Source organism: Brassica oleracea, chromosome C8 (genome assembly GCF_000695525.1).
Source record: "Brassica oleracea var. oleracea cultivar TO1000 chromosome C8, BOL, whole genome shotgun sequence".
Classification (NCBI taxonomy): domain Eukaryota; kingdom Viridiplantae; phylum Streptophyta; class Magnoliopsida; order Brassicales; family Brassicaceae; genus Brassica; species Brassica oleracea.
Genome location: NC_027755.1, coordinates 13,689,917 through 13,704,457, shown reverse-complemented (window position 1 = coordinate 13,704,457; position 14,541 = coordinate 13,689,917). Strand labels below are relative to the sequence as shown.

General features: G+C 29.5%; 1 protein-coding gene and 1 long non-coding RNA gene across 2 annotated transcripts; both read left to right on the top strand.

The window, feature by feature from the left end:
* The first annotated feature begins 556 nt into the window (after window positions 1–556).
* LOC106311251 lies at window positions 557–2,421 on the top strand. The gene is made up of 3 exons (XR_001263965.1): window positions 557–775; window positions 1,739–1,825; window positions 1,949–2,421. It is a non-coding gene; the product is annotated as an uncharacterized LOC106311251 (long non-coding RNA).
* A 3,554-nt stretch (window positions 2,422–5,975) lies between these two features.
* Window positions 5,976–10,196, top strand: LOC106310811 (indole-3-acetic acid-amido synthetase GH3.17-like). Its single transcript, XM_013748036.1, has 4 exons — window positions 5,976–6,319; window positions 7,935–8,036; window positions 8,130–8,965; window positions 9,476–10,196. Exons 1-4 carry the CDS (start codon window positions 6,024–6,026, stop codon window positions 10,054–10,056), a joined length of 1,815 nt encoding a protein of 604 aa, XP_013603490.1. The 5' UTR covers window positions 5,976–6,023; the 3' UTR covers window positions 10,057–10,196.
* The last annotated feature ends 4,345 nt before the right edge of the window (window positions 10,197–14,541 follow it).

Sequence of the window (14,541 nt, the reverse complement as noted above, 5' to 3'; positions counted from 1 at the left end):
TTGATTTGAAAGCTTTCAAAACCATATGGAATATAAAAGTCAAAATAATTTAACTGTGAAAACAATACTGTTCACTTTTTTCAAGAATATGTTCGATGAAAAAAATAAGGTTTTTATGTCATAATTTGTTTAATGTCCAATCCGATCAACGTATGATGTATTAATTATAGTTTTGTTCCATTATTTTTAATAAAAATTGATCTGATCCATCGGAAAGAAATTATATAATAACAAAAAATATTTTATGTATATAAATAAAATGATCAAATATATAAAAGAAACTATCGATAATATATACAAATAAACTCACCCTGCACAAGGCGCAGGTCTTATCCTAGTTTATAATAAATGAGACTTTTCTAGCATTCTCGTATAGGCAATTTGTGACACTTTTCCTCTCTTTTTTACGTGATCAGCGTGAGTTTTTTTAAACTTTTTGGCCTACTGATTTTTCTTTTGTTTTGTGGGCTCTTACTAGCTGGCCCATCTTCTTTAGGGTTTCTAGCTCCTGCGATCAGGATTGGGCTCCTCCCCCTGGCTCTTCGTCTCTTTGAAACTCAGAGGAGAGCCTCTGTAAGTTTTAACGTCGTCCGTTTCTTCCTTCAGTCTCATCATTTATTGATTGCCCACTCATCCCACTCTCTCTGAATTAAACATCATCATTATCATCAAAGGTAGCCGCTTGAGACTCTTCTTCACTATAAAACGGTCTCTTCTCTGCGATGAATAGCCACAGTTATACGGGATCCCTAATATGCTTTTCATGGATGAGAAGGTAACTCCAGCGAGCTCTGTCTTCGTTTTCCCCACGAAGACTATGTCTTTGGTTTTATTTCTATCTAAGTCATATGGAGTTTACATCTCCGACGTCGTAACGCTTTTACTTTTCCGCCATAAACCACCATATGTGCACCTTCGACGAGGTTAAAATTATATTTCAGTTAAGTGATTGCTCTTAATGACTTCATTCAATCCAAGCAGCTCACTATTTGCTCATCTTTATCTTATTTGCCTTCATTAGAAATTTTATTCAGTATATATATTCACCCGTAGGGCGTCTTAGCCACAGCTCATCATTTTGCAGTCTACCTTTCTAACCATTAAATCATTAGTTCTAGATTTTTTTTTTTGGATTTCAGAGTCCTAGATTCTCATGTCCTGCAAATTCCAATTGTTTATTATACTCCTGTGAAAAAATGAGACTGTTGATTTTTTTGAACAAAAGCTTCGCAAATAAAGTTTCAATCTTTATCCTTTTTTCTCTCCTTAATACTATCGATATGGCTTTTTCTCCAAATTAGTAAAATGATGCTAAATGGTCACGGTAGCGGTTGATGCATCTTTTTCTATTTTATTAAGGCTTTGTTTAATTAGACTTCATGATGATTTGTGTTTGGACTTGAGGAAAGAATCGTTCACATGTGCGTGACTGCCCAAAGTTATGTTATGTATCTAAGCATACATAGAATATTTTTCCCTCAAAGCTTGGTTTGTTTCCGTCACATCACAATCTTCCTGTCCCATTTCTTCATTGAACAACTCTTCTATCTAAGTCATATGGATCTCGCGTCTCTATCTACTTTGAGAGTCATAGATTGATATATATTAGATTAACTTTTTATTCCATCCTCTAGAATGAATTTACCTTATACAGTGATACTTGTCTCCTCTTCATTTTTGTTCTCAGTTTCTTTTTCTGTGAATCAACTTGATATAAATTTTTCCTTTACACATGTAGATTGGTTTTCTGACTGGTGCTTGAAGATATAGCTCTGGTGTATTCAATTCTCTTTATGCAAGATTTACTCTCTTAAAAGGATAGCAGGTAAGATTAATTATTTCGATTTCAAGTATTCTTAGTTGTTAAATCTTTTAACTGTTTTTTGCGTTGTAGCTTTAAAGGCGTTGTCGTTGCATTTTTAAGATGAAAGGGTTTTTCAATTTTCAGACAAAGGTCATGCGGTTGGAAACTCGATAGAGAGTTGCAAAGATGAGTCTAAGCCTCGAAACTGTTCTGAGTAGAAGTGGGAAGATGCAGAGCCAAGGTCCCAGAAAATAGGAAGAAGATAACAATGTCTGTGAGTAGTTCTATGATACAAGAACCAGTGAGGACTTGGCAAAATAAAATGATGGAAACCATTCTTGTGGAGTTCTGATTGAGACTGGAAAGAAGCTACGATTTTATAACATCAATGGTAATAGTTGTTCTCCTGAGATAGTTTTCTGTCGTTTTATATGGACAAGCATGTTATAAGGAGAACACTTATCATGTTGTGGAAGGACATGTGTCGATGAAGGCGTGACAGTCCAGGAGAAGTTCAATATTCGTTGAGAAAGATTCTGTGTATTTTGCCTTTTTTGGGATTTGTAATATAAAGCTAACATATTCTTTGATTATTTTATTTCATTAAATTATGTAATCTATATATGTTTAACGAAGTTTTTGATATTACTATGTAATAAAAACTGAGAAGGGAACGTTTGATGAGATATGAGTTATAGGCTTTCATTCAATACAAATCCAACACAAATGTTACAGGATAGATTCACTATCGATGAAAAGAAATGCAAATTTCAGTGAACATGTATATCGGTATGGTTCATCTTGATTTCTAGATTATTAGTGGTTACATTATATTTAAGTTTTTTTCGTTTAGTTACGTTACCGTTTGGCTCATATTAATTTTTTGATTAAATTATTTGATATAAAGCGGTACGTAACTAAAGTAATTAAGAAAAAAGCTTCCAACAAATAATTTGTTACTATTAAACAGTTTGGCTCATACTTTGAAGTATCATATTTTATTAGTTTATAAAATACTAATTTTTAAAAATATATTAAATATCAGAGAAAAAAATTCAACATATAATTTTGTTATTAAATAGAGATCATCAAAGCTTAATAATTAACAAAACATAATCAGTAAAACATTAATTGACTTTTCATTCAAAATATAATTATTCTCTCAAACAAATATATATATATTCTAAAACATCATTTGCTGTTAAACTAAAATATACTAATTATTATTTTTGATATTATTGAAACTATTTATATAGTACCTAAAATAGGTTTAATTATTTTATTAAATTTATTTTTATTGATTTAGTTTGCACGTGGATTAATTTTTTATTCAAACCAAAAAACGTTTATTGAAAAAACAATATGTTCTAAAAACTCTGTTTATTATTTGTTAGTTTATGGCATTGCTTTTTATTTAGAATAGTTTATATAATGTTTCATAAAATTTAAAAAAAATCATATAAAATAATTTTTAGTATACTATCCCGCCTGTAGGGCGGACCAACCACTAGTATTAACTAAATGGCCTCTATTAAAGGGATATAACCTTTTTAGTATGATCAATTTAGTTAATATTCGTACAATATTAATAATGGGTAATGCAACAAAAATTATTTTTTTTTAGTATGGTGCTTTCATTTTAAAATAAATTAACAAAAAAAATCAACATATTAATATATGAATAGCAGAATTACATCAAATTGCATCAAGTTATAAAAAATTTAATATAATATTATGTACAAATAAAAATAATTATTATCAAACAGCTATATTATAAAGTAATATATTTTACTTTATATGAAAATTACAAAACATAAAAAATATGCATGGAATTTTCTTATAAAACCAGTGGTTTATAAGTTTACGTTAAACACAAGTTAAATCAAACACCCGCGCGGAAGCGTGAATCAAGTTCTAGTATATATTAAAATAAAGCTGATTAAATGTTACTAAACCAAATATAATATAAATATGGACTTTTAGTGATTTAAACCCCAACTATTTTTAGATCGGACGGAAAATCTTCGACTAAACTCCATGTTTTTAAACCTCCTACTATTAACCTGTTAATTTTGTTAACCTTCCGTCAACAAAATCTTCTTTTATGAACAGAGATCCGTTAAACTGAAACGCCACGTTTCATGAGATGCTTAAAATCCCTTAGGTTTTAGTGATTTAAACCCTTAACTATTTTTAGATCGGATGGAAAACCCTCAACTAAAAATTTATGTCTTTAAACCTTCAACTATTGAAACGTTAGTGTATGTAACCATTCATCAATGGTTCTGTCTTTTCTGAACAGAGACCCATTAAATTAAATGTGACGTTTCATTTAAGCACGTAGATGTTTAAAAATAACACAAATGATGTAAAAACGAAATGGTTTTTTGAACCCGATTTTAAAATCCCCTTATGCGACATAACTCCTAGAAATCCCCAACTCAAAAATCCCCAAATCAGTAACCCTAATTGCGAAAAGACTTCTGTTTCTGAGAGTTTTGAGAGGTTGGGCTTTGTGGTTGAATGTCGCTCTTTATGTTCACCACATAACGTCTCAAAACTCTTAGAATCAGAAGTCTTTTCGCAATTAGGATTACTGATTTGGGGGGTTTTTGAGTTGGAGATTTCTTGGATTTATGTCGCATGAGCGTAGTTTAAAATCGGGTTCAAATTTCATGCCGTTTTTACACCAATTGTGTTGTTTTTAAATATCTCATGTCGTTTATATGCTTAAATATCTCATGTCGTTTATGTGCTTAAATGAAACACTGCAAAAAATCATGCCATTTTTAAATAGACGGAACCATCGATGGAGGGTTACAAACTTAACATTTCAATAGTTGAGGGTTTAAAAACATAAAGTTTTAGTTGAGGTTTTTTTTATCCTATCTAAAAATTGTTAGGGGTTTAAATCACTAAAATTTCAAAGAGTTTGAAGCATTTCGTGTCATTTCTGTGATGAATGAGACGCGACATTTCAGTTTAACAGGTCTCTGTTCATAAAAGACGATTTTGTTGACGGAAGGTTAACAGCATTAACGGTTTAGGAGTTGAAGGTTAAAAAACATAAATTTTTAGTTAGGGGTTTTCTATCTGATTTAAAAATAGCTTAAGGTTTACATCACTAAATATAATATTTGTAAATTAAATATTTGTAAATTAAATATAATATTGTAACTATGATATCTTTTAATTATTCACAAAGTAATGATAAATTATCAACTAAATAACTAAAATTATTTATTAAGATTAATAACTAAGCATAAAATATGACTAAACCTAAAATTATGGAGATCTTAATAAATAAGCAAAATTATCTAAAATTATGTTGAATATGGCAAGTAATAAAATTCACTTATATCCTAAATATCATAATAATAAGTGTATATATTAAAATATATTTTAAAAATAATAGTATATATCGGTTGAATAGGTTAATATTTATTAATTATCTTAAATATAATGATATATATATATATATTAAAATAAAAGGTTTAAATAATAATATTAATTAAATTAATGATTTATCCTAAAATCATGGAAAATGTAACTAGTAAGCAAATTCACTTCTCAAATATTGTATAGATTATTTCAAATCTACATCTTCTTTTTCTAATCTTGTAATATATGTTTTCAAGTGTCATTGAGTATATTATATTATATTTTCATTTAAAATCTAATTAGTACGCTAATATGTCAATATACTATAATTTTTTGAATATATATATATATATATATATCCATTTGTTTCAGATATAATTTTCAAGAAAAATTGAATAAACAAATATATTTACGTATATTTAAAAATGATCAGAAACTGAAAAATATATTGCCAAAAATTGGAAAAAAAGTCCTTATTTTTTCCTTCAACAAATAATGTATATGTTTCCTTATTTTAAAAGATTTTTTTCTTACTTCCATGTTTTCATAATTGTAAAAGATAATTTCCTTGTTTTTTCAACAAATAATGTATATGTTTCCTTATTTTAAAAGATTTTTTCTTACTTCCATGTTTTCTTGGATAACAAATTCGAATTTACTTGTTATAATTAACAGCTAAAATCGAAATTATTTAAATATTCTTATATTCATCATTTCCCAAAATCTTTCCACTACTATATAAGCCATCTCTTGCCTCCCTCTACTCGTACACACCTTTGAGAGTATCTCTCAACAAAAAACAAAGTCTTCTCTGTTAAACTATCGTTGCAACAACAAAATGATACCAAGTTATGATCCAAACGATACAGAGGCTGGTCTCAAGCTTCTTGAGGATCTAACCACAAATGCTGATGCAATTCAACAACAAGTTCTTCACCAAATACTCTCTCAAAACTCAGAAACCGAATATCTCAGGTCGTTTATTGATGGAGAATCTTGCAGTATTCAAGAAATTTTCAAGAACAAAGCCCCTGTGGTAAATTATGAAGACATAAAGCCCTTCATCCAACGAATCTGTGATGGAGACTCATCCGATATCCTCTCTGCTCAACCCATCACTGAGCTTCTCACAAGGTAATTAAATGACATTCTGAATATGTTATCTATATAAATACAAAGAAGATATTAATTACACACATGATGTTATCCTTATATGTCACCATATTATGTTATCCTTGAAACCTTAGAACAAAAACTTATTATTCACAAATCTTTTTTTCATCTTACCACCATATATATGTTTACAAAATAATTTTAAAAAGTCACTTTTTTGTTTGAGTAATTTTTTATTACAGATTTAAGCTTTTCAATATTTAAAAATCATGTTAGAAAATAAATACCAAAATGAAAATAAACTAAAAGACTATCCATATATATTTCTACATGATCTTAATTAACAATGTAATACAAAGAACGGTTAGATATTGTTATGTGGTTTTACATTACATTCCCATATAACTAGATAATAGTTTGGGATCCGCGCTTCTAAAATATGAGATTATTTATATATATATATATATATATTTATTTTTTTTTGCATATAAAATATTATTATAAATTAATTTTATTTTTATTTATGGTATACATGAAAACTGTATATAAAATAGTACTTAACTTAACAACTTTAACCCATTTTATAAATTTTTGTATAGTGAATACTATCATTTGGCTTAATATTAGATATATATATATATATATATATATATATATAGATGTATGAACAATATAAATATTTATTTATTTAAAATAAAAATAAAGAATTTTAATCTATAATTTTATTTTAGTTTCTTTACGAACTGATTTTAATATTTATAAGAATACAGAGTAAAAATGATTTTTATAAGATTGTGTACAACAAAAATAAATATATTTATAATTAAATTAAAAGTATATGAAAAAGATATGCAATATTCTTGTTTGGTTTAATTTTTAATTAATTAATCAATCATTTTCTTACAAAGATATTCTTGATATATTTCATGCTGGTAAAAGATATTAATGTTTTAACATATTATTCTATTAAGATAAATTTCTAAGGATGGTACACTAAAAAATATCACACATTAAAGAGTTTAGACACTATTTAGCATGTACATTAAAAACTGTATAAACTAATAGTTTTGGGACTACGATATTTTATTATTTTATATACAAAAAGAATTTTATTTCACAATATTATGTATATTATTTAAACTTTATATATTTTAATTTATTTATAATTTAATTAGAATATTTGATACATTTTATGTATGTTAAAAATGTATGATAGAATACAAATTCGTTTATATGTAATTAGATAAAATAACACCAAAATATGGAATAAAAAATTAGAGATGAAATTCATTTTGAATACAAGTTAAAAATCCTTTGATTATGTTAAAATAAAATCCTTTGATTATGTTGAAATAAAATCCTTTGATTATGTTGAAATAAAATCTATATATGGTAATTATTAGTTTATGATTTAATGGGACCATATATTGAGTTAAGAGTTTTCTAATTAAATATTTTTATCTTATTATCTTATCGAATTATGTCATATTTTACACCGGCCCGATTTGAAAGCGGATAAATTTATTAATTTATGGTGTTTATTAATTTATTGAGTATTAGTTTATAGAATTTCTATGTTATATAAAAATAGTGAAATCTCTAAGTTCTTGGCTATTGGATAAAATATATGATGCAGCTCGGGGACTTCGGGTGGAAAACCAAAATTGATGCCTTCTACAGCTGAAGAGTTGGATAGAAAGACATTTTTCTACAATATGCTTGTGCCCGTCATGAATAAGTAATATTACTAATTTCTCAATTTAAACCAGATCTTCTTACAAAAATCATAAACATTGTAGTTCTAATGGATTAAATGTGGGTTCATTTGTAGGTTTGTGAATGGGCTTGATGAAGGAAAAGGAATGTACCTTCTGTTCATAAAACCAGAGATCAAGACTCCATCTGGTCTACAGGCACGTCCTGTGTTGACCAGTTACTACAAAAGTGAACAATTCAAGAACAGGCCTTTCAACAAGTACAATGTCATCACTAGCCCTAACGATGCCATTCTTTGTGAAGACAGCCAGCAAAGCATGTACTGTCAGCTTCTTTGCGGTTTAGTCCAGCGATCTCATGTCCTAAGACTCGGTGCTATCTTCGCTTCCGCCTTTCTTCGAGCGGTCAAGTTCTTGGAGAATCATTTCACCGAGCTGTGTGCTGACATTAGAACCGGTACTGTCGCTAGCTGGATCACTGACTCGGGCTGTAGAGACTCGGTTTTGTCGATCCTTAACGGTCCTAACCAAGAACTGGCTGATGAGATCGAGGCTTTGTTCAATGCGAAGTCGCGGGAAGGAATCTTGAAAAGGGTTTGGCCTAAGACGAAGTATATTGAGGTGATTGTGACCGGATCGATGGCTCAGTATATTCCGACACTCGAGTTTTATAGCGGAGGTTTGCCTTTGGTTTCGGTTATGTATGCTTCCTCTGAGTGTTTCTTTGGTCTCAACATCAATCCTCTGTGTAAGCCATCCGATGTTTCTTACACACTTCTTCCTAACATGGCTTACTTTGAGTTCTTGCCTGTTGATGATAAGTCTCATGAAGAGACCCAACTTGAATCGCGTTCTACGGATGATGTTTCCCTTATGGACAAAGACCGTATTGTCGATCTTGTCAATGTGGAAATTGGACGGTACTATGAACTCATCATCACAACATTCGCAGGTCAGTTATCTCTTGACAATTTTGGTTCGTTCAGGTTTAGTTAGGGTTTGAAAAACGTATACCAAACCCACAATTTGCATTTGGTTCAGTTCGTATTAAATTCATTTTTAAAAAAAAAAAACACATCGTAGGATAAACATAAATAAGCAAATTAGTGTTATTTTCATTAATATTCATCTGTTGGTATAATTAGATGTATTTTTGTATATATTTCAACTAAATATATAAAAATCTATAATATGGAGCAATGTTTTATTTTCGACATACCTTAATGTGCTTGAAAAATATTATTACAGTTGATATAAGAGAAGGTTTAGCAAGTATTTACCTAAACGTTTTCCTAAGAACATTTGTTATATATTTTAAAACTAAAACTAAATTGTGGTATTTTTGAAAATGTTAAAAGTTTTCACGTTCAGATTATTTGGGTGTCTAAATGTCCAGCCCTAATTCTTTCACGTGATGAGAGTAACGTGTAACACAAGTAGTCTTGGGATCTTTCCTAAACAGGTTTATACAGATACAGAGTTGGAGATATCCTAAAGGTGACAGGTTTCCACAACAAGGCACCCCAATTCAGTTTCGTGGAGCGAAGAAACGTTGTGTTAAGCATCGACACAGACAAAACCAGCGAAGAAGATCTCATGAAGGCAGTGACACAAGCCAAACTCATCCATCTCCAAGGTCTCTTGCTCACCGAATACACGAGCTATGCGGACACGTCATCAATCCCAGGGCATTACGTGCTCTTCTGGGAGCTGAAGCCACGTTACGACAATGACCCACCAATGCTAGACAAGAAGATGATGGAGGATTGTTGCTCTGAGGTGGAGGATTGTCTGGATTACGTGTACAGGAGGTGCAGGAACAAAGATGGATCAATAGGGGCTTTGGAGATGAGAGTGGTGAGTTTGGGTACTTTTGATGCCTTAATGGACTTTAGCATCTCACAAGGATCTTCAGTGAATCAGTACAAGACACCAAGATGTGTTAAATCTGGAGGAGCTCTTCAGATTCTTGATTCCAGAGTTATTGGGAAGTTCTTTACCAAGAGAGTTCCTCAGTGGGAGCCACTTGGTTTAGATTCTTAGCTTTACTCTCTTCTCCTTCTTACTAAGTGAATCTTGCGCTGCGCAATGGTTGTTGTCGTTCTTTTTGTTTTTCTTTTTTTGAACACAAATCGTTATTTTTGTTTACACAAGGTTTTTAAGAGGATTTGAGAATCCTCCAGTGCAACTAGAAATTAGAGAGCTTGATATAAGTTATTCATATAAGAATTTCAGAATTATGAAAAACCCACAAGACAAAAGATCTTTGTATTTTATTTTTGATAAAATATATGTTATATATTAAAACAGAAGTAACAACCTTGATTCATGTGTGATTTTTTTTTAAAAAATGGACCCAATAGACTTATTTCTAAAAAGTCATGTTACATTTAATCTCTAATCTTATCATTTAAATTTTGGGCATACCTAAAATTTTTATTGGCTATCAATAATTGGATTTAAAGAATAGATGATTCATTGGATTTATAGATAGTATAAATTAAATAGATATAATTTAATGTTGTAACATCTATATGTTAAATATTTAAATATTTGTTGATGTCAACTTTTAAAATTATAAATATTTTTTAAAAATAACAAAAATCATATTATCTAACAATAATTAATTTTCACTACCTTAAACCAATGAAAAAAAATTTTAAACTATATAGTTTATTTTAAAAATTAAACAAAAACTAAATGCTTAATTATTTACTCGATAATATAAATCTATGAAGTAGAAAATTTAATTTTTTTTAAACTTTCTAAATTTGTGAAATGTTACAATATCTATGAATATGACAATAAAACAATATCTTACTAATCTTTATATATATAGTTACGATTTTAATAATGAAATAATAATCCGAAAATATATATATAGAAGAAGATACAAATACACGTTAAAGTTTAAAACAATCTATTCAATGAAAAAAATATACTGTAAACTTATTATGTTTTAAAAATTGATAGACACATATATTATAATATATATCAATTTAGAATTAAAAACAAAATATTTATATAAAAATAAATGAAAACAAAAATCCGTGCGGTTGCGCGGGTCGAGATCTAGTTTATTTTTATTTTGTTAATTCCATGCTGGACAAATAAAGTTTACCAACAACATTATTTCCTAGCTAATAGACATAGAGTTATAAGAAGAAGTCAATCGAGTTGCTCAAAAAAATATATATATAAGTCAATCAACTTCTTCAGTTTTGCCTTCTTTATTCTGAAGCTTTATACTATCTTTCTCTTGATTCTCTTTTTTTCGTAACTATTCAAATCTTCCTAGGAAGAGATCCCTGCCAAGGCGTACATTTGATCGGTTTAATCTTGAGAACTCAACAAATTGTCTTTCTCATGATCGATCCAACACGAACGAGAGATGCGAGATTGTTAGGGTTTAGTGGGGCGATTCTGTGTTTCTAAGTGTCATTTTGATGTTCTCAACAGTGGTGGACCTACGTGCCCCCGGTTCATTCTTTGTTTTCTTTAACCAATATTATATGAAAATGCTTTCTAACTAACTCAAATTTTATGATAATGCCCCCAGCTAATTCAATTTCTAAGGTAGTACCCCCAGCTATAAATCCTCCTAGATCCGCCACTTGTTCTCAACATAAAAATTAATATCAGAGCTCAGGGTCACGGTAACATTTTGAGGTGGATAAATAATAAATGTAATAGTAGATGAGATTTCTCTTTCTTTGTAGAAGAGAAATATACTGCCATAGATTGATGTCTAATATGAGATTAACCAAGAAGATACACAAGAAGCTCCACAGAAGAATACGAATGCCAGCGTCATTTAGTCCCGAGTCAAAGAGATCTTTTTTTTTTTTTGGAACACCCCGAGTCAAAGAGATCAACTGATAAGAAAAGACAATTGACGAACCAACTGATTTTGAAATGAGATAACTTTAGACAGTATCGTCTTATCAAAGTCTTTACCATACTGAGGTTATCTGTAACCTCAAGAAATTAATTGGAACTTGACATGTTGGTAAAATGGCACAGAAAGAGTGTTGGTTGACATGGTTCTTTGGAATTTGACTCGTGCATATTCAAAAGTGTGAAATCTGGCATGTTTATGTTGTGTTACACATGAAAATGAAGATGATGTGTACCACATCTACGTGGACAAAAATAACTATGACGCGTGTGATGCAGAGAGTTCTCATCAGTTCATCTTGTTTGAACGTGATTAAAGAACTCGAAGATACTCAAATCACAAATTAGAAGATGTGGTGATGCTATTTTTTAGGAAAAGATATATTGCACAATAAGAAATATTGGAATCATATATATATCATAGCTTAGACTTAGGAAAAAAGTTAAGTTTTTAGCGTAGTATTCTCACCGGGACATAAAAAAGGTTTTGGAGTTTCAGAGGTGAGTGAACTGGCGACGTGATCAACTGGTGTTGTCACGCAAAAGGGTAGATTAATAATTGGTTTATTTCAATCTGTATATGACATTCAGTAATTCAGATTAAATAAATGTGTAAGATTGTTTAACTGATTCTTAATAAGAAGAGACACATGGATTCTAATCCCTTGTGTTCTTCCTGGTTTTGCTTGGTATAAACTTTTCATTTGGTATCATAGCAGGTTGCCTCGTTGGATTTCCTATCCACATACATGTTGAGGTCCTATGGAAGTCTTTGAAACCATGAGAGAACTCGTAATTCTACTGAGCCCCTACATGTTGGATGAAGACAGTTTGGTCATTGGAAGGCTTGTCTGAGACATATAATCCGTGGATTCGACGAAGATGCTTGGACAGCGGTTTAACTCAGATGGACTGCACCCACCGTTCACATGGAAGTTGATAGGTCTCAGAATTTACCACTATTAGGATATATCATAGGCCATATTTAGAGTCTTTATTATGTACTTTGAGTCTGTTTTAGATCCTTTACAAGTCTAGGTGTGTTTTGGAGTACGTCATGGATTATGGAGCAAAATGGAGCTTAAAGAGAAGAAAACTTGTAGTTTTACAGAAATGAGAGTCAAGATATGATGTGAGCATCGATCAATGCTATAGTGCGGTTTGACAAGACCGACGAAACTTTGAAGACGCCCATGAATGTGTCAAACCTATATATATATATATATATATATATATATATATATATATATATATATATATATATATATATATATATATATATATATATATATATATATATATATATATATATATATATATCTATTTTTTAGGTTAAGTTTTCTTTTATTTTTAGAGAGTTTTTTGAAGAGAATATCAGAACTCCTTTGGAGATTGATTAAACCTCTAGTATTTCTTACCTTTATTCTTTATGCAATTATTTCATATTATGATTTATGTTTCTACTATAATATCTGAGTAATTCACTTCTTAGATTTAGAGATTTTCTAAGGTTTAATGAATTTGTTATTTGATAGATATGATACAATAATTATTTTAAATTGAGAAAAAATAAATACTAAATAAATTGTGACCACAAAAAATGTATTCAGCAATAATCAGATTTTATAAAATGAAAACAGAAACTTTTTTTATAAATGTTTCACCCCGTGCATGACAATTCATGTAAAATAGATAATATATGTGAATATAACTATATATATATACTAGATTTTGACCCGAGCTTTCAAAGCGCGTGATTTTTTCATATTTTAAATAGACAAATATTTTTTAGTTATAAGATTATGTGTTTAATAGTATAGATACATTTTTTGTTTTTTATATCTTAAAAATATTCATAGATGTTATAAATTATTCAAAAAATTGTAAATTTTTCCTCATACAATTAATTTTGAATAATTAAAAATTTTTATAATTTTACTGTATTAATTGTGAAAAATATTCATATAGCTCCCCTCTAGTTTTTAATATTTTATTAAACTTAAACCTATAAAAAGATCAATATGTATCTTCATATTTAATTAACAACCAAATATATGTTTTGTCAAAAAAAAACAAAAATTTTATGTCTTAAAAAAAAGCCTCTCCAATATTTAGGGAATCTAGTTCAGCATATTCAAAAATATATATACTTGATAGATATTATGAATCAAAATATAGTTAATGATCCAAATATTTTCTGATATCATTTTAATGATGAGAAATTCAGTGTGATTATTTTGGAAACGTATCTTAATAAATAAAATTAACTTATCTGCTTTCTCCTGCGTCCACATCATCTGGAAGGTAAGGGCTTTTTGTGACACCTGACGACTCCTCGTTACCTCAATTCTCTTCCTTCCATCGTTAACAAAAAAATCTGTGGGCCATCGATTTGGTTCATATAAACAGAAAATATTTTCTGTTTGGGCCTTTTAACAGTCATTTTATTAAAACCCAATATCTACAGAGTTTCATCATTTTAGGAATATCAAGCTTTGCCGTCGCTTTCTTTTTCTTGAGCTGTTATGCCTCTTTAGTTCCTCTTCAATGCATCGGTCTCATTGTCGTCTTTAATAAGATAAGAACTTGAGAAAGACAATCTTTCTAGAGTCCCTCTTGCTACCGTCCAGT

Bases quoted from the DNA above. Each gene is read 5' to 3' on its own strand.
- LOC106310811 (XM_013748036.1), top strand. From the start codon at position 6,024: ATGATACCAAGTTATGATCCAAACGATACAGAGGCTGGTCTCAAGCTT. The intron at 6,320-7,934 runs GTAATTAAATGA...TATATGATGCAG, and splicing joins ATCACTGAGCTTCTCACAAG to CTCGGGGACTTCGGGTGGAA. The intron at 8,966-9,475 runs GTCAGTTATCTC...TTTCCTAAACAG, and splicing joins CATCATCACAACATTCGCAG to GTTTATACAGATACAGAGTT.